The 24,848-nt window shown below is 36.8% G+C and overlaps 1 protein-coding gene across 46 annotated transcripts in view; it reads left to right on the forward strand.

Moving 5' to 3' along the window:
* Nucleotides 1-24,848, forward strand: part of CLASP2 (cytoplasmic linker associated protein 2) — a 178,053-nt gene that overhangs the window by 144,922 nt on the left and 8,283 nt on the right. For all 46 annotated transcript variants that reach the window (XM_049099765.1, XM_025461432.3, XM_035704957.2 and 43 more), the window contains 6 exons: nt 6,136-6,279; nt 7,627-7,733; nt 9,411-9,564; nt 12,976-13,204; nt 20,975-21,168; nt 21,688-21,816. In XM_049099765.1, the coding sequence (XP_048955722.1) occupies nt 6,136-6,279; nt 7,627-7,733; nt 9,411-9,564; nt 12,976-13,204; nt 20,975-21,168; nt 21,688-21,816 (957 nt within the window). The remainder of the gene's footprint in view (nt 1-6,135; nt 6,280-7,626; nt 7,734-9,410; nt 9,565-12,975; nt 13,205-20,974; nt 21,169-21,687; nt 21,817-24,848) is intronic.

Below are 24,848 nucleotides of genomic sequence, written 5' to 3' on the forward strand. Positions count from 1 at the left end.
GAAAAAGCATCTGGTAAAATCTTAACATCATTTCATGATTTAACAAAAAATAAATGAAACCATGGAAAGAACTTTCTCAACCTAACAGAGGCACCTACAGCTAAAATCATAATTAATGCTGAAAGACTGGATGCTTCCTCCTTAAAATTAGGAGCAAGACAAAGATGTCTGCTCTCACTGTTTCTATTCAACATACATCATACAATTCAAGATATGCTATGCATTACACTATACTCTGGTCTAAGTAGAGTACTATTATGTCTCAAAATGTGCAATTCAACAATCTCTATATCTACTCAACTAGGGGTTCTAGCTAGGACAGTTAGGAGAAAGAAAGAAATAAAAGACATCTGGAAAAAAAAAAAAAAAAAAAAAAAAAAAAAAAAAAAAATAAAAGACATCTGGATTATAAATAAAAAAAGAAAAACTAGTTCCATTTACAAATGATATCTCATATAGAGAAAATCCTAAGGAATCACTAAAAAACTATTAGAACTAGTAAGTTCAGCAAGTTTGCAGGATATAAAACAGCACACAGAAAACAGTTCTATATTTCTAAACCCTTGGAGTGAGCAATCAAAAAGTGAAATTAGGAAAATAATTTCAGTTACAATAGCATTAAAAGGTTATAGAAATAAATTTTAACAAAAGAAGTGCAAATCCCAGAAGTTTGTAGAAATTTACAAGCTGATTCCAAAATTCATATGGAACTGCAAGAGTCTCAGAGTAGCTAAAACAGTCTTGAAAAAGAGCAAAGTAGGAGGACTTCACACGCTTCGTGATTTCAAAACCAAGTCAGGCATACCTCAGAAATACTGCAGATTCAGTTCCAAACCACTGCATAAAGCCAAATCACATAAATATTTTCATTTCCCAGTGTATATAAAATTTATCTTTGCACTATGCAGTGGTCCTTAACTGTGTCTTTTATTAAGTATGTCTAAAAAATGTATATACCTGAATTTTAAAATACTGCTAAAAAATGCTAACCATCATCTGAGAATTCAGAGTCCTAATCTTTTGGCAGGTGAAGGGATTATCTCAGTGTTTACTGATAAGAGTGGTGGTTGCTGAAGGTTGGGAAGGCTTTGGCAGTTTCTTGAAATTAGGCAGCAGTGGTGGAAAATAGTATGGAGATTCCTCAAACAAAAATAGAAATACTATATACACTACTGGGTATTACCCAAAAAAAATGAAAACACTAATTTGAAAAGATATTTGTAACCCTGTGTTTATTGCAGCATTATTTTTAATCGCCAAGAAGCAACTCAAGTGTCCATTGATAGATGAATGGATAAAGATGATTAGGTATTCATATACAATGGACCAGTTATAAAAAAGGATGACATCTTGCCATTTACAACAACATGGATGGGCCCAAAGGATATAATGCTAAGTGAGATATCAGATTGAAAAGGACAAATACAAAAAAAAAGAAAAAAAAGAAAGAAAAAGACAGATACCTTGTGATTTTTTTTTTTTTTTAAGATTTTATGTATTTAAGAGAGATTGAGCTTGGCTGGAGCAGAGGCGGAAGGACAGAGGGAACCTTAGAAGCAGACTCCCCACTGACAGGGAAGCCTGATCCCAGGACCCTGGGATCATGATCTGAGCCACAGGCAGATGCTTAACCACCTGAGCCACCCAGGTGCCCCTACCTTGTTTTCACATATATGAAATCTAAAAAACAAAACAATTGAATACATAAATAAAAAGCAGAATCAGACCTGTAAATACAGAAAACGATGACTGCCAGAGGGAAGGAGGCAGAGGATGGGGAAAATGGGTGAAGGAGAATGGAAAATACAGCCTTCAGTTATGGAATGAATAAGGTTATAAGAGGCACAGCATATGATATATAATTAGTGATATTGTAATGGTATTGTATGGTGACAGATGGTAGTTCTTGTGGTGAGCACAACATAACATAGAGAAGTTAAATCACCATGTTGTACATACATGTATATTCAAATTTTAAAAATTATTTTTAAATAAAAATAAAAAATACCTAGAATTCATTTTAAAAATAAGACAACAATGAAGTTTTCTCCATTGATCAAGTCTTCCTTTTGCCAACAATTTCTCAGTAATAGCATTTTACTCACAGACTTTCTTTAAAAATTGGAGTCAGTCCTCAAACCCTGCTGCTGCTTTATCAACTAAGTTTATATAATATTCTAAATCCTTTGTTGTTATTTCAACCATCTTCACAACATGTTCACCAGGAATAGATTCCATCTCAATTACTTTTCTTGCTCATCCATAAGAAGCAACTTAGTTTTATCATGAGATAGCAGTAATTCAGTCACATTTTCAGACTCCACTTCTAATCTAGTTCTGTTGCTAATTCCACCACATCTGCAGTTATGCCCTCCACTGAAGTCTTGAACCCCTCAAAGTCATCTGTGAGGCTTGGAATCAGCTTCTTCCAAACTCCTGTTTATGTTGATATTTGATCTCTCTCAAGTAATCACAAATGTTCTTGGCATCTAGAATTGGTGAATCCTCAGTAAATACTGTTTGAAAAAGTGTGCCAGTAAACTTGTTCAACACAGAGTTGCCACAAACCTCCAAAATGTATAAAAACTTATACAACTCAACACCCAAAATACAGTCCAATTTAAAAATGGGCAGATGACACGAACATCATGTATGTCTCCAAAGAAGACCTACAGATGGCCAGCAGACATATAAAAAGATGCTCCCATCACTCATCATCAGAGAAATGGAAATTAAAACCACAGTGAGATACTACCTCATAACTATCAAAATGGCTAAAATCAAAAACACAGGAAACAAGTATTGGCAAGGATATGGAGAAAAAGGAACCGTCTTGCACTGTTGATGGGAATGCAAGTTGGTACAGCCACTGTATGGAGGTTCCTCAAATTAAAAATAGAACTACCCTATGATCCAGGAATTACAATATTGGGTATTTATCCAAAGAATACAAGAACACTAATTCAAAGTGATACATGCACCTCTGTGTTTATAGCAGCATTATTTACAATAGCCACATTATTGAAGCAACCCAAGTGTCCATCAATTGATGAATAGACAAAGATGATGGTGTGTGTGTGTGTACATATAATGGAATATTATTCAGCCATTAAAAAGAATGGAATCGCACCATTTGCAATGACCTGGATAGAGCTAGAGAGTATAATGCTAAGCAAAATAAGTCAGAGAAAGAGAAATACCGTATAATTTCTCTCCTGTGAATTTAAGAAACAAAACAAGCAAGGGCGGGGGGGGAATGAAAGGGAAGCTCTTAACTATAAAGAACAAACTGAAGGGGCATCTGGCTGGCTCAGTGGGAGGAACATATGACTCTTGATCTCAGAGTTGTAAGTTTAAGCCCCACATTGGGTATAGAGATTACTTTAAAAAATAAAATCTTATGATAAAAAAATCTTTAAAAAGAAAAAAAGAACAAACTGTAGGTCACCAGAGGGGAGATTGGTGGGGGGATGGGTTTAATAGGTGCTGAGGATTAAGGAGTCCATTTTAATGAACACTGGGTAATGTATGGTATTATTGAATTACTATATGTATACCTGAAGCTAATAACATTGACACTGTATGTTAACAAACTAGAATTTAAAAAAAAAAATCTTAAGGGGCATCTGAGTAGCTCAGTCTTTTGAGTGTCTGCATTCGGCTCAGGTCATGATCCTAGGGTCCTGGGATCGAGCCCCACATCAGGCTCCCTGCTCAGTGGAGAGCCTCCTTTTCCCTCTCCCTCTCCTCCTCCCCCTCCCTCTACTCATGCTTGCTCACACGCATGCACACTCTCTCTCTTGCTCACTCGCTCTCTTTTCTCTTGCTCTTTATTTTTAAAAAACAATAAAAACTTTTTAAAAAATGGAATACAGTTTTCTAATAAAGACCTGATTTATGTTGTGAAATAATAAATGAATAAAAATGCATCTAGTAAAGCAAATGTGATGCTAAAATATAAACTAACAGAAATGAAGGACTATCAAAATATGCTAAAACTATTGCATTTTAAATCATACAACTTGGGCAGCCCCGGTGGCTCAGCGGTTTAGCGCCGCCTTCAGCCCAGGGCGTGATCCTGGAGACCCAGGATCGAGTCCCACGTCGGGCTCTCTGTATGGAGCCTGCTTCTCCCTCTGCCTGTGTCTCTGCCTCTCTCTCTCTGTCTCTATGAATAAATAAATAAAATATTAAAAAAAAATAAAAATAAAAAATAAATAAATCATACAACTTAAACCCATATTATTTAATGCAGAAATAGACAAATAGATCAATAGAACATAAAGGAAGATCAGAGGATCAGAAATATAGTTCAGTTTATATAGGTGGTTAATTCATGATAAGGATGTCACTTCATGAGGAAAGGATATACTCACTGATAAATGGTTTTGGAACAGTTGGGCTCTCTACCTCTGAGGGGAAGAAAGCTGAGTCTCATACACCAAAATATACCCTGGATAGAATAAAGTATGCCTTAACAATCATCAATTCATTTGCTCACAGTAACTTGAGGTAGTTTTAGTGTTGTTCCAAAAAAGACCCAGGATCATAAAGTTTTGTTTCAAGATACAAATAGGTTTTTTTAAGTTTTTATTTCAGAGAGAGAAAGAAAGTGTGTGCTCAAGGTGAGAGACGGGCAGGGGGAGAGGGAGAAGCAGAGAATTTCAAAAAAAAAATTCCCCGCTGAGTGTAGAGCCTGACACAGGGCTCAATCTCACAACACTGTGGTGATCTGAACCAAAACCAAGAGTCAGATACTTAACTGACTGAACCACTCAGGCACCCCTAAAGTACAAATAGTTTTATTTAAGTACTATTAACATGTTCAAGGACATACCCATGCAATGTATATTTTGTTGTTTTTAACAAAATGGGCTGTTACAGCCGTTGTTTTATTATATTTTTCCTTTAGCAGTATATGATAGCCCTCTCCTGATTTCTTCACGTATAGAGTTTCATCATCTTTCAAGGCTCTGTTGTGTAGTGTGGCACTGCTCCAATGTAACATAATTTAACCATTCCTGTAGAGTTGTATATTCAGATGTCATAAACACAGAACACTTATATTTTCACAGAGTCAGGTCTGAGAAGGTCCAGGACAAGATGCACATATTTTCATTTGAGTCATGTTAACTTTCTATTTAATCTGAATTTCAGAGTTTGGCTTTCAGTAGTTCTGTTGATTACATTAAAAGAAGGAAGTAAATGTATAATTTTCCTAACTGATCTGCGTAAGCTTCATTTTGTTCCCATTTCTACCAAAACATTATTTTCTGTTTATATAAAAATGAATAGTATTAAGTTGCTCTGGATGGACTTTGTATGGCTTAGGGATATATAGATTTATCCTTTTATCTGAAAGTAGTGTTCTTATGAAACCTTTCATACACCAACATGGTGTAAAGCAAAGAAGCAGTTAGCATTAATTTATATGGAAAAACAGAGTTCCTAGACCGAAAAAAATAACGTATTATAGGCTTTTCTGATACCTTAGGGTACATTTTGGGGTTTTTTTTGGTTAGGGAAAATAGATGCTGTTGTAGGTCTTTTTTTTTTTTTTTTTAAGATTTTTATTTTATTTATTCAAAGAGAGAGACAGGCAGAGACACAGGCAGAGGGAGAAGCAGGCATCATATAGAGAGCCCAACGTGGGACTCGATCCAGGGTCTCCAGGATCATGCCTCGGGCCGCAGGCGGCACTAAACTGCTGTACCACCGGGGCTGCCCTGTTGTAGGTCTTTCATAAAAGCAAAGTGGCGTCATGTGAGCTTTTGAAAGTTGTAGGATGCCTGTATTTGTCTATTTCCATCCACCTTTCTTCTTGTAATCATTTGAGGAAAACTGAAGTAGCATATATTAGTAAAATAACCCTGGAAACTGGTTAACTTTTGCCATTGAATTCTAGATTGTATTCATGACACTTTTTATATTCTCTTCTTACCTTCAAAAAAAAAAAAAAAGGTAGGTCAAATATTTTCTTACTCTCCCAAAAAGAAATTTGAGAGCATATGAAGACAACTTCTTTTTCTGTGGGAAAGATGTCCTTGTGCTATTGAACAGAAATGTTGCGTGAAGAAATTATCTCCTTTGAGTAACCAAAATATACTTCTCTACTCCTATGTCTTTGTTTTCTAGGCAGCACAGTCAGTGCTGATTTCCTTATTTGAACTCAATACCCCAGAGTTTACGATGTTATTAGGAGCTTTACCAAAAACTTTTCAGGATGGTGCTACAAAGCTTCTTCATAATCACCTACGAAACACTGGCAATGGAACCCAGGTATCTTTCAGTTATTTTCTTGGCTATTAATGTGATATGATGGTTTCGCAGCAATTGCTTTCTTTTACATGAAGTAAACTTTTGATCCTAGTATATCTATTTTTTTAGTATATCTATTTTTTATCTATTAGGCAGCATCTGCAGTATTAAATACTGTCCTGGAAAGATTACAGTAGTTAGACTTGTTTATGTTATAATTTGGTATATATGATTTGGTTGGTAGTGAATGGTGGTCAGGTATGAACAAGGAAAGCTAACCAGTCCTTATTTGAGGACCAGAGGGGGGATGACTTGGTTACCAAATAAGATCTGAAGAAGGTAGGGCTTTAAAAGGTATCTTCACTAACCCGTTCATGAGGCTGTTTGTCTATAGTTGCTTAAATACAGAATTTTGTTTTAGGGAAGTAAGGTCTGAATAAATGAAGCAATCCAGTGTTTACATACCTAAATGGCATGAATCATTTACATAATATGCCTAAAGAATTAAACTTAGGTTTTAAAACGACAGATCTTTGATCATGGATAAAGGAAAAATTACATGCACTTATGGCAGGCTTAAGGTAAAGTCAGGGTTAAAAACAATCTGAGAAAAAAAAACAATCTGAGAACAATTTCTTGGGACTGAAGTTGGTTATCTTTTTAAAAAGAGAGGGAAACTGGGTGGCGGGCATTAAGGAGGACATGTGATATGGTGAGCACTGGGTGTTGTTATACTATATATGTTGGCAAACTGAATTTAATTTTAAAAAATACAAATAAAAATAAAAGGAGAGGTAATTGTTTAATTATATCTTAAGAGGTAGGTAAATTAATAATACCAAATTTTACTTTGGTGTGTTTGTGAAAATTATTTGTAAAGCAAACCCAAGGAGAGGTAAAATTTGAATGATTGAAGGAAGGGAATTGGCTTAGAATGGGAAGCTAATTTAAAATTGTTAGTTTGCGGGGAGTACCTGGCTGGCTCAGTCCATAGAGTATGAGATTCTCAATGTCAGGGTCATGAATTCAAGCACCACGTAGGGCATGGTGCCTACTTTAAAATTATTTTTTTTAATTTAATAATTAATTAAAATAATTTGAGATCCTGTTGAGTCTTTGAGAAGAAAGATGTTGACAATATTTGAGAGCAGGAGGTGGGTGAAGAAAACAAAAAAAAGAGGTAGATTTTTGAATGGGGAGAAAGTTTTTCCCTAAGAAAGCAGAGATAAGTACTTGAATACTTAAAATATTGACCTACAAATATGGCTTTTCCATATTGTTCAACTTCTTGATTGCATGGCTTCCTTAAGAGCCTTTTAGTTGAACTTACCTATCGTATGATAATATTTATTTGACTACTCCCGTCAGGGTTCCATGGGGAGTCCTTTGACGAGACCAACACCACGTTCACCAGCCAACTGGTCCAGTCCTCTTACTTCTCCTACCAATACATCACAGAATACTTTATCTCCAAGGTAATAAAAGGGTTATTTTCCATCATGGCTTGTGTTTGCAGATTCTCGTTTCATAGACCACAGACATTAATATAATTCCACTTGATTTCCACTTGATTTGAAAGGTCTTGACACATAGAAACTTAGCAGATACAAAACTTTTTTTAAGTTTATTCCAGAACTAACCCTTTAAATGAAAATAATGCATAGGATATAAAAATTTTTGTAAGTGAAAAGAAAACCTACACAGCTTTTATAAATTACTACTTGAAGCATTAAATGTCATAGTTCTATTACTCAGATATGCTTATAGACAAAAACATAAAAACAGAGAAGAACAAATAAGGAAAGGCTAAATATAAAATGGTCAGGGATGCCTAGGTGACTCAGTAGTTGAGCATCTGCCTTTGGCTCAGGGCATGATTCTGGGATCTGGGGATCGAGTCCTGCATCAGCCTTCCCACAGGGAGCCTGTTTCTCCCTCTGTCTATGTCTCTGCCTCTCTCTCTGTGTCTCTCATGAATAAAAAAATAAAATATTTAAAAATAAAAGAAATGGTCATATATTTGTCTTAGAAAAAAATGTGTCTGTGAAATTGGTCTTTAATGTAAAATATATAAGCTGTGTAAAATTTTCAGACACTTGTGCAGTTCAAGCATGGGCTGTATTTCAGATGAGGTTCTTGACTCATTAATAGACTAATATTTTTTTCCCTTTTCTTGGCCTTTTAAAAAAATAGTATGCATAGTAGTCATATTTATTAACATAGTTATTAACTTAATTTTATTAGCCATATATCATAGCTGCTTCGTAATATTTATTACAATTATAGGATACTTCATCAGCATCTAAGGAAGAAAAAAAGATTGCAAACTTAACATTTAGCTTGTTTATTCCTTGTTATATATGTGTAACGTGATGGCTAAATTCCAGCTTCAGTTGAGTTTTAGAATTTGACTATAAAAATGTCAGTAACGTGTATTATGTTCAGTGTTAAAACTTCTCTGCCTTCCTATAAATTTGTGAAAAATACATTTATCTTTAAACTATACCATTATTATAAGTTAATCACAGGAGTTGGCAAACTTTCTGTAAAGGGACATATGGTAAACATTTCAGACCTTGCAGGCCATGCAGTCTTTGTTGCCTTTACAATGTCTGTTGTTACAGTGTGAAAATAGCTGTAGAGGATGCCTGAATAAGTTCCAATACAATTTTATTTATGGGCACTGAAGTAAGAATTTTATGATTTTCATGTGTCTAGAAATGTTATTTTGACTTTTTTTCAACTGTTTTTTGTTTGTTTTTTGGTGGGCAGCAAAGCAAAGTTTATTGAGCAGTAGTAGAGTTCAGCAAAATTTATTGAGCGATAGTACAAAGCTCCCCAAGAGGGAGAAGACCCCAGAGGGTTCTCTCTCAACTATTTAAAAAGTAAACATTTTTAGATTGGAAGGGTCATGGTTTGCTGACCCCTGGTTAATCAGAACATTTTTGAAGGTAACAGACAAACCAATTGCTAAAGGCTATGCACCTAGAGTCGTTGTAAGCTGCCCTTGGTGGGTAGACTAGGGGACATACCGTAACCATTTATAGTTGTCAGGTTTAGTTTGGTTTTGCTAATGATGCTTTGGGGAATCCTACATAATCTCAAATGTGTTTGTGTTTTAAAACTATAATTAGTTGTCATCTTTTTCTTAGTGCATTTGATTATGACACCGAAAATATGAACTCTGAAGATATTTATAGCTCTCTTAGAGGTGTTACTGAAGCAATTCAGAATTTCAGCTTCCGTAGTCAAGAAGATATGAATGAACCATTGAAAAGGGATTCTAAAAAAGACGATGGTGATTCCGTGAGTATTTGAAAATTCTTTCATTGCAGGCTTTTCCATTAAGAGATTTCTTTTTAAAGATAGCTTTATTTATTTGAGAGAGCGTGCATACACACTTGAGCTGGGGGAGTAGAAGAGGGAGAGAGAATCTTAAGCAAGCTCCACACCCAGTCAGGAGCCTGACACAGGGCTCAATCTGATGATCATGACCTGAGCCGAAATCAAGAATCAGACACCTAACTGACTGAGCCACCCAGGTGCCCCTCATTAAAGAGATTTTTGTTGGATCATTTGTGTTTGTTTGTTTTAAACTTTGCTTTTTGTCATTTTCAAATGTAACTTTTTGGGGGTCAGTCACTCTGCAAGCATTCACTGAGCATCCACCACATGCCAGGCACTGTTTTGGGTCTTTGATTTTACAAGGCAAAGTCGCTGCCTTCAAGTTCCTTATAAATGTTCAGATAGAGATGAGTACTTTTGAGTTTTAGGTTAGAACATAAAGTGAATCTATTTTAGATTAATTGGTCAGGGAAGGCCTAAGTCAGTGGCATTTGCATCAAGAATAAATTAAAAAAAAAAAAGAATAAATAAAGCCATACAAGATCTAGGAGAGAAGAATTGCATAAAAGAAGTGGCAAGTGCAAAAACAGTTAGATGGAATCAAGTTGTGCATAGTTGGAAACCAGATGAAAGGCAGTGTTGTTGGATTGTTGTGAAAGAGTTGGAGGGTAGAACATAAGCCAGATAGGTTTTTATTTTCTCATTAAGTGTAGTGATAGAGATTTGCATCATCAGTTTGTATGGCTCCAATTGAGAATGTTAGGACTCATTTTTCTGACATTGGTAAATATTGTTCAGTTTGTTGCTTCTGCCATCATACAAAGAATAGTTGTTTTTTTAGTTGGGGAGGGGGAGAAAAGAATAGTTGTTTTATTTTTTTGTTTTTAAATATTTTATTTATTTATTCATGAGAGACACAGAGAGAGAGGCAGAGACACAGGCAGAGGGAGAAGCAGGCTCCATGCAGGGAGCCCGACGTGGGACTCGATCCCGGGATTCCAGGACCACACCCCGGGCCAAAGGCAGGCGCTAAACTGCTGAGCCACCCAGGGATCCCCAGAATAGTTATTTTTTTACACTGTTAATTATTTTTCTCAAAACAAGCCATTCCACTATTTCCTATGGAATCCATGGTTCCTCAGTGTTTGTAGAATTGTAGAACATTGTAGTACTTCAGCACATCTCTAAAGGACTTTCTCTTCTGCCTTCCTTACTGCTTTCCTGCTGTTTTCTCCCCATGCCTATCTGGCAGATGGCCCTACTAAATTGGATGCCAGAAACCAGCTTACTACTCATATCTGAGGTTCTCCACCCCAAAAGCTATATGAGGTAACAATAATAGCTTAATAATAAAAGTCACTGTTTGAGACATTTTTCCCTCAGAGATAGCAGAGTGCAGTGTGAGGAGCTCAAACAGTGGATTCTGGCTGAAGAATTTAAACAATTCCAATTCCTGGCAGTTATTAACTTGTTAGATTATTTTATCACTTCTAAGCCTCAGTGTCTTCATTAGAAAAATGATGATATTACTGCCTACGTTAAAAGTTACTATAATAAATTATATGACTCACTATATAGCTACATCCAGTTGCTTGTTTGAACTTCTCATCTTTTTCCCTAGAACTCTTCCTTTCTGTTTCAGTTGATAGCAGCCCTAATTGCTCAGCCAAAAACTTTGGACCAAAGACTTGTCCTTGTTTCCTCTCTTTGTCATCCTCCATACTCAGTCTGTCCAGAAATCTGTTAGTTGTTTTCAAAATATATCCAAAACCCATCCACTTCCCATCACTGCTATTTTAGCTTGAACTATCATCATCATCAATTCATTTACCTGGGTTTTTAAAATAGGTACCTGCCTAATTGGCCTTCTTGATTCTGCCTGTTGGTCTCCTGTCATCCGTTCTTACTCCTCAACTTATAACTCTGTAGGCGGTCCCAGACTACAAGCCAGAGTCTCCTGTTACCTCTCTGGCCTCATGTCCTACTACTTTCCCCTGCTCCAGCCATACTAGCCTCCTTGCTATTTCTTGAACTTCCTGGGCATGCTTTTGCTTCGGGGCCTTTGTCTTGGCTATTCCCTCTGTCTTAGACATCCTTCCTCAGATAGCTCCATGGCTGATTTCCTCAATTCCTTCAAGTCTGTTCAAGAGGCTTACTCTGACCACCCTATCTGATCTGCACCCTCTTCCTCCCACCACAACTCTCATGGTCCCTTTAATCCTGCACTGTCTCCCATACACCAGTCACCTTTTACTATTCCATATACTTTACTTGTTCTTTATGTTTGTAAATGTCTGTTCCCCCCACTAGAATAAACTCTGAAGGTGGACATCATTCTCTCTTTTGTTCACTAATATATCCCCACCTCCAAGAACAATGCATGGCACACAGAAGGGGTAGAGTAAATATTTGAAGAATATTTGTAAAGCACCTAAGTAATGGCTTAGCACACAGTTGCTGTGAGTAGACAGTGACAATGGTGATATTGGTAGTTGTAATGATTTTCATAATAGAATTAGTATCAGTGTTAGTATTGATGTTTTGATAAGTCTGTTAATGTAATCAAACTGTATCAAGCATTCTTTCAAAAGTTATAGTCCTTAAGGCCTTTTTTTTTTTTTTTAACAGCAGGCCTTTTTAAAGAAAAATTGATTCTCTTATACTTAATTGACATGCTTTCATTGTATAATTTACTACCTTAATAATGGAATCTGGCAGATTTTAGTTCTGTGTTGTTATTGAAAATCCTCTTATAACTTTAACTGGCATAGAGAAGCCTTTGGTAATCCCACTGTATATTGTTTGGTCACGCCATTAACAGGGGAACTATAGGAATCATTAGAAACAGCATTCCTTTATGGTTCTTATTTGCCCTCACAGCTGTGGGTTTGAGGTGTTTATTTTTACATCTTTACTATAAGATTTGACATTTTGAATGTTCAATTTTAACTCATCATGTTAATTCCCATTACTTAATTTTTTCAGAGGTTTATTGTTACCTTTTTAAAATAGACTTTGAAGCAATAGGGAAACCTCTTTTTAGAATTTTTTTTTACATTTTTTAATTTAAAATCAATTTGTCCTTTTAGAATTTCAAAGAAATATTTTAAAATGAACTAATTTGCAAGATGCTTGGGTATCTCAGTCTGACTGAGTAAAACGTCTGACTCTTGATTTCACCTAAGGTGGTGATCTCAGAGTCGTGAAATTGAGCCCTGTATCAGGCTCCATGCCCAGCATGGAGCCTGCAGGGATTCTGTCTTCCTCTCTCTCTCTGTCCCTCCCCACCCTCCTTCTCTCAAATAAGCAAATAAGTAAAATGTTTTTTAAAACATAAATTAATTTGCTATACCTTTTCCTCCCCATTAATAGATGTGTGGTGGTCCTGGGATGCCTGACCCAAGAGCAGGAGGTGATGCTACTGATTCAAGCCAAACAGCCCTTGATAATAAAGCTTCATTGCTCCATTCAATGCCTGCTCACTCCTCTCCACGTGCTCGAGACTATAATCCATATAACTATTCAGATAGCATCAGTTCCTTCAATAAGTCTGCCCTCAAGGAAGCCATGTTTGATGATGATGCTGACCAGTTTCCTGATGGTAGGTTCTGGGTCATATTTTGTCACCTGTGTTTTAGAGGACTGGGAATCAATGAAGCAAAAGAAATTGACATGCTCTTTTATTATAACTCCCTAAGAAGTAAGAAGCTTTGGGATGAGAATGTCTCTCCCATCTCGTAGGAGCTCATTTCTAGTGATTTGGTAGTTTTCTACCCCAGAATGAGAAACAGGGTAATCCTGAGATCATACTCAAAATCAGGAAAACCTTACTGACCGCTCAACTGCTCAACTGAAATCAGTTGTAGCCTATAAATTTAGTTTATCTTTAGACACAATTCAGTCATTAATTTTTATACCAGCATGACAAAACCTTAGAAAAACTACCCGTTGTTTATAATAGCCCTTTAATAAAGTAAGAAATCATAAACTCTGGTAAGATGCATTCAAGACCAGATGTGAAAATCTACCATTAGAATTTGGAGCCAATTTAGGACTAGCTCTGGTACTTACAGTGACTTATACCAAGGATGTGGGACTAGCCCTAACATTCACAGTGGCTTGGAACATGGGCATAGGACTAAGTTCTAACACTTACTAAGCTGTACGGTCTATTTGGTTGACTGTCTTGAGTGTCACTTCTGAAAGAGGGTGCAGATATACTACTACCTACTCTTCCAATTACAGTATGCAGTTAGGTTTACAAAAGATGTATAAAAACTGATACAAAGTACAATACATTGCAAATGGTTTAGGTATTTTTAATAAGGAATTACATTTTTCCTGTATGAATTACATAATTCTTTTTTTTTTAATTGAAAACTCTAGTGTAAAGCAATAGATAACTATATATGGGTAAATTTGAAAGTCCCCCCACCTTACCAGCCTCATGATACTATACTTAGGAAGTTTCTGATTTTCCTTTGTTCCTCCAGTGTTGCTGTCAGTGAACCTCTTTCTGCATAAACTTTTATGCACATACGTAAGTAAGAGATTCTTAGAGATATAATTTCTCAATTAAGGGATATGTAAGTTGAAATTTTGAGAGTTACTACCCAATTACCAACTCAAAACTCTTGGCCAGTTTAGGTAGTGCTGATTTCCCTACTGGCACAAGATGTTCAGATGTTTTAAAATTTTGTCATCATGATGGATATAAGGCAGGCCATCCTAATGAGCATTTCCTTAATACTAGGAAGACTGAGTAGTTGGATATCAGAGATTTTTTAATTTTTGTAATTAGGTAAGTGGAAAAAATCCCCACTTTTATTTCTTTGATTACTGATAAGGTTGACGAATCATGTTTCTACCAGTATGTCATGTTAAAAGTCTCAGTATATCACAATTACTACAAAGACAAAATTATGACAACTTGCCAAACTAAGTCCAAATTACATAAGGGTGTATAAAATTGCCAAAATGATTCACTTTGGTGTGTTTTGATCTGTCACAAATAGTTGATTCTGTTGCTGAGGTTTAGTCACAATAGCAGCAAACAGGAAGGAGTAAATTGGACCTAGTGTGAGTGTGTCCTTTAAACCCTCCCTTGTTGCAGCAGCATGGTAAACTGAGACCTGGTATTAGCAGCTTTAATTGTTCTTAAATTATTTATGTACAGAGGTCACAAACTGGGAGACCAAATTGTTTCCACTGACATTTCTTGCCTTGGCTGCGATATATATATATATATAATTTTTTTTATTTTAAAACAAAAGCTTAAAAGATAGGGATATAGCACATAGAACTTTTTCTTGTGCTATAAGTAAGAGTAAGCTGTCAAAAAAAAAAAAAAAAGAGTAAGCTGTCAAACTGATGCTCCATCGCCCCAAATACTTCAGGATATACTTTCTATAAACAAAGACATTCTCCCACATATAACCACAATATCCTTTTTTTTTTTTTTAACCACAATATCCTTATCCAAATCAGGTAATTATCATCAGTACATTAATAACCGCCTGCCCCATTAGAGTTTTGTCTAATTGTCCCAATGATACCTTCTAGCCAAAGGATCCACTTCATAATCTCACATTGCATTCAATCATCGTGTCTCTGTAGTCCTCTTCAGTGTTCAGTCTTTCCTTTGTTCTTGTGACCATGGCACTTTTAAAGATCAGAGACCAATTATTTTGTAGCATTTCCCTCAATTTAGGCTTGTCTGATGTTTTCTCATGATTGGATTCAGGTCATGTGCTCTTGGCATCAGTGTCCCAAAAGTGATAGTGCATTCTTCAGGTAATACATGATTTCACTTTGCCCTTTGACTGGTGATATAAACTTGGTCACTTGATTATGGAGGTAGTTACTAGGCTTCTCCATTGTGAAGTTACTCATTTTGTAATTAAATAAGTGTTTTGTGGGGAGATACCATAAAACTGTGTTAAAATGTATTCATTTAGGGGATCCCTGGGTGGCTCAGCGGTTTGACGCCTGCCTTTGGCCCAGGGCGTGATCCTGGAGTCCCGGGATCGAGTCCCGTGTCAGGCTCCCGGCATGGAGTCTGCTTCTCCCTCCTCCTGTGTGTCTGCCTCTCTCTCTCTGTCTATCATGAAATAAATAAATAAATTTTTTTAAATGTATTCATTTAAAAAGTTTCATTTATATATTTCTAACAGTATGAACTCGTGGTTTACATTGTACTCAATGGGTTATAATTTATAACTATCATTTATTTTGATGCTCAAATTGTCTTTGATTGACCTGTTCTTTTGATATGTCCCCATCCTTGCGTGCTGGAATGACAAAATATTGTTCTGTCCCTGCTTCAGTTCTGGAATCAATAATTTCTTCAAGAATTGATCCTTGGTTTCACTAAATGGAAAATGGTTTTTAAAGGCTAGAGTCTGCCCACAAGGTGTACTTACTGCTAGTGGGCTATCACTATTCCCAAGACTTCTCAGTGGCCAGAGCTAGGGAATGTGTGTGTATGTATGTGTGTATATGTGTACACACACTAATTTACATGTATTTTATTCATCAAAAGCTTACATAAATAACTCCCAATTCCAATTTAGCACCATAAGATTAGTTCTAGTTTCCTCCTTTCTCATATTGATAAACTCCCTTTTTCCTGACACTGAGAAACCTGCCTTCATTATCTTTAATATATTTACTTACTTGATCAGTCCTCCTCTATGCAGCCAGTTTTCCATCTCTGCCACTACCTCCCTACTTGCACAGATGTAATCCTTACCTTGGTGGGCTCTGACAGGTCACACCTGGTCTACCACTCCTGTGGATACTCTTCTTGCCATCGCTGAGCTCTAAAATTCCATACTTTCACGTGTAGAAACCCTGCTTACTCTGCTCAGGAATCTGTGTCCCCAGGCCTGGTCATTTGTAATTTTGATGAATGGAAAAATCTCTTCATTCATGAGGCTGTTTTTGTTTTTGTTTTTGTTTTTGTTTTCTCCCAACTGCTTATGTTAGAGTTAATTAGTATACCACAAAGCCAAAATTGTGACAGCTTAGCAAGAATACCCATTATTGACTGATTCTGTTTTCCTTTAGTAAAGATCATATGTTTTCCATTTGTTAAAGAAAACACCTTTAGAAATTATATAACTGAAATATAAACTGTATAGAATATTTTGAACTTGAGAAAATTACTTCTTCGCAGCAAAAAAATAATTTCTAATTGATTTCTGAAACATAAGACAGCTTTTTATGTTGAACACTCTTGGAAAATGGATAAGCCATCAGTTAAATAAAATAGTTGCTCGGGACGCCTAGGTGGCTTAGTGGTTGAGCATCTGCCTTTGGCTCAGGGCGTGATCCTCGAGTCCCGGGATCGAGTCCCACATTGGGCTCCCTGCATGGAGCCTACTTCTCCCTCTGCCTATGTCTCTGCCTCTCTGTGTCTCTCATGAATAAGTAAATAAAATCTAATAAATAAATCGTATTTGCTCTAAGCTTCATATAGCAGTCATTTATTATTTATGTTCATTTTTATTTTTATTTTTATTTTTTTTATTTTTTTTATGTTCATTTTTAAATTTGAGATAGGGAAGACCTTATTTGACATTATTTTATTGTGAACATTGCAAACATTACCCATTCCTTTTAATTTTATTAACCTCCATTGGTCTTTTGATTTTCCTTCCATGTCTGCCCCAATGCAAAATTTCTCCCCATTTTTTTGTTTTTAAGCACATAACTTGGGACACCTGGATGGCTCAGTGGTTGGGCATCTGCGTTTGGCTCAGGGTGAGATCCTGGAGTCCCAGGATCGAGTCCTGCATCAGGCTCCTTGGGGGGGGGCCTGCTTCTCCTTCTGCCTATGTCTCTGCCTGTGTGTGTGTGTGTGTGTGTGTGTGTCCCTTACGAAGAGACATCCGTAACTTTTGGCAGGAGATAATTATTTTGTTCAAGTCTATGTCTCTGCCTCTGTGTGTGTGTGTGTGTGTGTGTGTGTCTTACAAAGAGACGTCCATAACTTTTGGCAGGAGATAATTATTTTGTTCAAGTCAGAATTTCTATAAAAAACTTTTTTTGAAGTTCTGAGACTTATTTATTATGTCTCTTATTCAGATGTTTCTGTACATGTTACAGACAAATACATTAGTGATAAATTTTTCTAAATTAACAAGTCCAGGCACCTGGGTGGCTTCTGGGTTAAGCATCTGCTTTTGGCTTGGATCGTCATCCCAGGTACTGGGATCAAGCCCTACATCAGGCTCCTTGCTTGAGGAGAGCCTGCTTCTCCCTCTCTCTCTGCCTGCTGCTTCCCTTACTTTGCTTTCGCTCACTCGCTCACTCTCTCTGTCAAATAAATAAATTAAAAAAAAAATTAACGTAAAAAAAAAATCCCCTAATGACTACATCTAATAATGATCTTTGTAAAGTTTACCAAGGACTATACTACTACAGAATAATATCGCTAGTGAAGATGATTCTGTTATTCAAGGAAGACTCATATCAAAGTTTGCCAATGAAAAGAATATCTCATGTTTTCTCAGCACTGCAACAGAAATATCAGAATTGTGCCAATATTTGTCACAAGAACACAAAGAAAATTAATATTAGTGAGTTTATTGTATTCTAAGCCCAGATCTCATGATCGTAGGAAGTCATAGTCTCTTCCCATTTTACTCCTAAGAAAACTGAGCCTCCAGAGTTAAGAATGTGTGTCTACTTCACAAAGGAAGGGTAAGAGGCACAGGCTTAATGGGATTCCAGAGCCTTTTCTGTTCGCATGACCATGATGCCTGTCAGAAGAGGAGATACAGTTGGTTACACTTTAATTGAGTACTTTAGGTTTATCTCATTTTGTATCATATAAATCCATTTATGACAAAATATGTTTTCTTTGGCAGAAATTACTTTCCTGTCATCTGTTCAGACCGTTTTATGTCAAATCATTTCTAATTATCTCCTTAGAGTAACTAAAAAAGCCTATATTTATGGAGAAAAGAGCTGCATTCCTTTGAAAACATTTTTTTGTGAATTCCCTTTATTGGGCTGAAATAAAATACACTCTTACCAGAACAATCCTCTGACATCTGTGAAAGTCTGATAACGTGACTTTTATGAGGTTTAAAGAGATGGATGCATTTATCATGCCAGAGTAGCTGCTGTTAAACCAGTGATACTGTTCCAGTGTTGGTCTATATAATGAAATTATTGTAAGACAGTTTTTATCCTCCAAATTAAGATGTCATCTTTGAACTCAAGATGTTCTTCTTTTTCATAGTTTGCTCTCCATTTTATAGAGGTTTTCTCAAAGCCCTAATCTGGTTCACCTTAGTGATCATTCTTTCCAGATTATGTCACATTTTTAAGCTCAAGAATTGCATTTTGTGCTCTGTGTAAGAGGTTGTTAGTGCTCAAATTGTAGTTCCATGAAAGTTGGTATACTAAACTTCCTTTTTAATAGTGAATGTTGTCACTACATTTTAATTCAATTTCCCTTCCCTATCATCTGTTAGTTATACTCAGTTGAATTCATCTATTCTTTTTTTATTTTTAGAGAGGAAGTAAGGGAAAAGGGGGAGAGGGAGAGAGAGGATGACCTGAGCTGAAATCAAGAGTGGGGTGCTTAACAGACTGAGCTACCCAGATGCCCCTGAACTCATCTATTCTAATAGTTTGGCTTGCTTTCCTTTCCTCAAGTTTCTGAATCCCCCTAAGTAAAATATAATTTCTCTTTCCCTACTTATATTTGTGGGTTCTGTACAACCTCTGTCAGGCCATTCTATCTCTAGGTCCGTGGCTAACCAGTTGGCAGGATGAGGCACAGTAGCTTCTGTTTTTATGGACCAGTAGTGAACTATTCAGCAAACTGCAACCTCAAGGTTCATTTTTGAAAAGTGGGCTCTTTCCTCTTGAGCCTTTTTTGTTATAGTAACAGTTATCTCCCAGATTCCAGGTGCTCAAGCCTTCTCTGTCCTATTAGAATCAGCATATGTGGCAGCCTTTTCCTACAAAAGGCCAGCATGTTCTTGCCAAGCGGACCTACAGACAGTATAGCTCCATGGTGTCAACTGGAGATTCAGGAGAGAGAGTGACCATAGGTGTACCTTCCAAGCTCAGGCCCCATATCCTGTGTTTATTTTATTCCAGAGGAGTTAAGGAAAGGAGTCTGTGGCACAAGCTCAGGCCACTGTCTGCCCAAGTCCCAGAAGGGCTGAATTTGCTATGTATTTTACCACAAAAGAATTTATGAAGAACTCTGGTACTTTGTATTTTTTTTTTTTTGGTACTTTGTAATGTTTTAATATGAACTTTGGGCTGTACCTGTCTTTCCTACAAAAATTACTCAAAGCACTAGAAGTGTCCTTTGACATTCATAGAACTCGTGAGTTTGTGATAATACTTCAAAAAGAATGAAAACTCTTTGATAATCACTGGGCCCAACCCTTGACTCTGAAATTTAAAGGGAAAATAGTATTGTGCCTCTTCTATCAGACTGTTTCCCAATATTCAAAGTAGCTCTGACCGAAAAAGATACTCTCCACGGAAGAATTCCTGCCCAATTTTAATTCCTAATAAAATAATTCAACAATAATCAGTGGGTGAAACCATTACTTGGGACGCCTGGGTGGCTTAGGAATTTAGCGCCTGTCTTTGGCCCGGGGTGTGATCCTGGAGTTCCGGGATCGAGTCCCACATCAGGCTCCCTGTGTGGAGTCTGCTTCTCCCTCTGACTGTCTCTTAAAAGATTGATTGGGGCGCATGGGTGGCACAGTTAGGCAGCTGTCCAATGTTTGGTTTCAGCTCAGCTTGTGATCTCAGGGTCATGACCTCCAACCTTGTGTCGAGCTCAGCCAGAGACTACCTGAGATTCTCTCTCCCTCTCCCTCCACCTCCCCTGCTTCCCACCCAGGGTGCCTGCTTTCTCTCTCTCTTAAAAAAAAGAATATGGGGGAACTTTAATGGTGAAATTGAGTTGTCACCACTTAAATCCAGTGGTCGTTATTGATGTCACTAAAAATGGAGTAGCCAAATATTGCAAGCCTTCTGGCATGACACCATAAAAACATGTACCAATGTATGTAAGGATTAAATGATCTATTTGCCACTTCTAAAAATATTTCAGAAAACAAGTGAGGAGGGACAAAGATGACTGGTAAAATCTTGATAATTGTTAAATCTGGGTGAGGGATATATGAGGGTCTGTTAAGTATTTTCTTTATGTGAATTTTCATTATAAAAAGTTTTAAACTAGAATTGATGTTTTCAAGATGACAAAATAGAAAATTAGTCTTTTTTTTTTCTTAAAACTAACATTGCCTCATGATGTTATAAAGTTGATCCACATACTCATGAGAGATGACCTATAAGTTACAGAATTAACATTATGTCTTCTTGCCAGATCTTTCCCTAGACCACTCTGACCTGGTTGCAGAGCTGTTGAAGGAGCTGTCTAACCACAATGAACGTGTAGAAGAAAGAAAAATCGCCCTGTATGAACTCATGAAACTGACACAGGAAGAATCTTTCAGTGTTTGGGATGAACACTTCAAAACAATATTACTTCTATTGCTTGAAACCCTTGGGGATAAAGAGGTAAATGGCAGGATGTGTAACTAAGAACCACTCTTTCCTGTCTTGGATTGCCCACCCCTGCCTGTAAATCAAGAGCTGCACAAATTTGGAATTTGGGAAAATCAGTCTCTTTTACTGCTACTTCTTGTGTGAAATTTTCATTATGAGTACATTTTCTTCTAAATCAATAGCTCAGTGATTTTGAACAAGTGACAATGGGAAAAATGAAAGGTTGCTGATAGTATTTTTATAGGAGAGTACAAGTTACTTGTTTTGCATATTTAAACTACTTGTTCAGAAGTGAAATTTCCTTTTTCAGAGGATGTTGCTGGTTTTTGATCTCTTACAACTATAAAAAGTGTGATACAAGTTTTCAACTAGAGATGTGAAAACTTAATTATGTAATATACCATATACTTTGTGCAGTTGTCTATGACTTATCCCTGCCCCAGTGTTAAGACCCTTAAGTTACAGAAATGGAAAATTTAGGTCATTGTCTACAATCTAAAATATTAAAAACATTAAAATATTTCTTCTTAGCCTACAATCAGGGCTTTGGCATTAAAAGTTTTAAGAGAAATCCTAAGGCATCAACCAGCCAGATTTAAAAACTATGCAGAACTGACTGTCATGAAAACATTGGAAGCACATAAAGATCCTCATAAGGAGGTAAGTTACCTGACCATTAAATTATTATTTTATTCTCAGTACTTCTGATATTATTTCATGAAATATATAAACACTGTTCGAAGAATACCCTTAAAGAATATGTCATTTCAATCAAATGAACACTCTGATGTTCCAGATAATATCTGATGGACATATAATTAATTTTTTCTATGAAATGAATTATGGTGATATCATGGTCTTTAACCTAAAAAGAAACCCAGCTTATTTTAGGTGACATAATCTTGATTTCATTTTTGGATTTTAATTTGACTTACAGTTTTCTACTTTGGAATTCACCAATTGTCACTGTCCACTTATCAATAAGAATTTGTTTTTTTGAAATAACTAATGAAGATAAAAATCATTATTATTTTAAAGTGATAAAGTATTAGGGTGCCTGGGTGGCTCAGTCAGTTAAGCATCTGACTTTGGCTCAGGTCATAATCCCAGCCAGGGTCCTGGGATCAAACCCCACACTGGGCTCCCTGCTGAGCAGGGAGCCTGCTTCTCCCTCTCCTTCTGCCCCTCCCCTTGCTTATGCTCTCACTCTCTCAAATAAATAAACAAAATTTTAGAAATTTTAAAATTAGGGGCATGGGCGGCTCAGTGATTGAGCATCTACCTTTGGCTCAGGTCATGATACTGGAATCCTGGAATCAAGTCCCACACACCAAGCTCCTCGCAGGGGGCCTGCTTTTTCCTCTGCCTATGTCTCTGCCTCTTCAAGTATGTCTCATGAATAAATTAATAAAATATTTTTTTAAAATTTTTAATAAAGTGGTAAAGTGCTTATAGAAGCTAGATGTCTGTTCAAAGTTTATTCAATAAATGACAGCTTTCCTGAAAGAGTCCTATAAATCTGTCTCATTTATCTTTTTATTTATGGTTGTATAAAATTTTTTTTTACTTTTTAAGCTTTTATTTAAATTCCAGTTAGTTAACAGTGTTATATTAGTTTCAGGTGTAAACTATAGTGATTCAGCTCTTCGATACAATACCAATGCTCATCACAGCAAGTTCATTCCTTAATTCCCATCACATATTTCACCCATCCCCTCCCTAATCTCTTCTTTGGTGACCAGTTTATTCCCTATAGTTAAGGGTCTGTTTCTTGATTTGTCTCTCTCTCCTGTCTCATCTCTTTAGAGTCATAATATTCCCACCACCACCGATGACATTAATGACATAACCATGAGGATTTTTATTAAGTCTCAGAAATAATTAGAAAAGGAAATTTCAAATAGAAACTGCAGTTCCAAGAGAAAGCCCCAGAGCAGTAGCATTAGATGCCTCTGGTAGAACCAAGACGTAAGCAAAAGAGGTCAAAAAAGCAAAGTTAAAAAATAGCAATGAAACAAAATAGATCAAAGCTAAATGTAAAAGCTGAAACTATCATGGGTGTAAATCTTTGTCATCTTGGATTAAGTAGTAATTTCTTAGATGTAACACCAAAAGCACAAGTAGCTAATAACAACAACAAAAACATAAATTCGACTTTATCATAATTTAAAACTTTTGTGCTTCAGAGCACCCAGCTGGTTCAGTTGGTAGAGCATGCAACTCTTGATCTCAAGGTTATAAGTTCAAGCCCCACATTGGGTGTAGAGATTACTTAAAAATAAAATCTTTTGGGGGCACCTTAGTGCTCACTTGGTTAAGCATCCAACTCTTGGTTTCAGCTCAGGTCATGATCTCAGGGTCCTGGGTTCCACACTCAGCAGAGAGTCTGCTTGAGATTCTCCCTCTGCCCCTCTCGCTTGTGCTCTCTCTCTCTCTCTCGCACTCTCTCTCTCTCTCTCTCTTAAGTAAATTTTTTAAAAATAACATTTTTTAAAATAATAAAATAAATAAAAACATTTATGCTTCAGGGGCACCTGGCTGGGTCAGTCAGGTGTAAAGAACCCTTACAACTCAACAAAAAAAGGGAAATAACCCAATTAAAAAAAATAATAATAACCCAATTTAAAAACAGACAAAGGATGGGGGCTCCTGGGTGGCTCAGTCAGTTGAGCTGCTGACTCAGTTTGGGTTCAGAGCATGGGATCAAGCCCTGTGTCCAGCTCTGTGCTCAGTGTAAAGTCTACTTCACTCACTTTCTCTTTCCCTCTGCTTGCCCCCCCTTTCTCTAAAATAAATAAATGAATTTTTAAAAATAGGCAAAGGAGGGATCCCTGGGTGGCACAGCGGTTTGGCGCCTGCCTTTGGCCCAGGGCGCGATCCTGGAGACCCGGGATCGAGTCCCACGTCGGGCTCCCGGTGCATGGAGCCTGCTTCTCCCTCTGCCTGTGTCTCTGCCTCTCTCTCTGTGTGTGTGACTATCATAAATAAATAAATAAAAATTAAAAAAAAAAAGAAAAAAAAATAGGCAAAGGACCTGAATAGGCTGTTATCCAAAGAAGATGCACACATTAAGCACAATAAGCACATGAAAAAATGCTCAGTTATCGGTATTCATTAGGAAAATACAACTAAACCCACAGTGAGATACCATTCCACATACACTAGAAGGAAAGACCATAAGAAGTGTTGGTGAGGGGATCCCTGGGTGGCGCAGCGGTTTAGCGCCTGCCTTTGGCCCAGGGCGCAATCCTGGAGACCCGGGATTGAATCCCACGTCGGGCTCCCGGTGCATGGAGCCTGCTTCTCCCTCTGCCTGTGTCTCTGCCTCTCTCTCTCTCTCTCTCTCTCTCTCTGTGTGTGACTATCATAAATTAAAAAAAAAAAAAAAAAAACAGTGTTGGTGAGGATTTGAGGGTTCCTGGCTGGCTCTGTTGGAAAAACATGAGGCACTTGATCCTCGGGATCTTGAGTTTAAGCCCACATTGGACATAAAGATTACTTAAATAAACAAATAAATCTTTAAAAAAAGGAAAGAAGTAGTATTGATGAGGATTTAAAGAACCCCTCTGGGTAATTTAGTTTTCAAAAGATATGACTGTAGGTCTTGTAGAAGAATGAGTTATAATTTTTTTTAAATCTACATGGGTTTTTATTTTGATTTTTATTATTCAGCTGTTTAGTAGTGGAACATC

This window comes from Canis lupus, chromosome 23 (assembly GCF_003254725.2).
Source record: "Canis lupus dingo isolate Sandy chromosome 23, ASM325472v2, whole genome shotgun sequence".
NCBI lineage: Eukaryota > Metazoa > Chordata > Mammalia > Carnivora > Canidae > Canis > Canis lupus.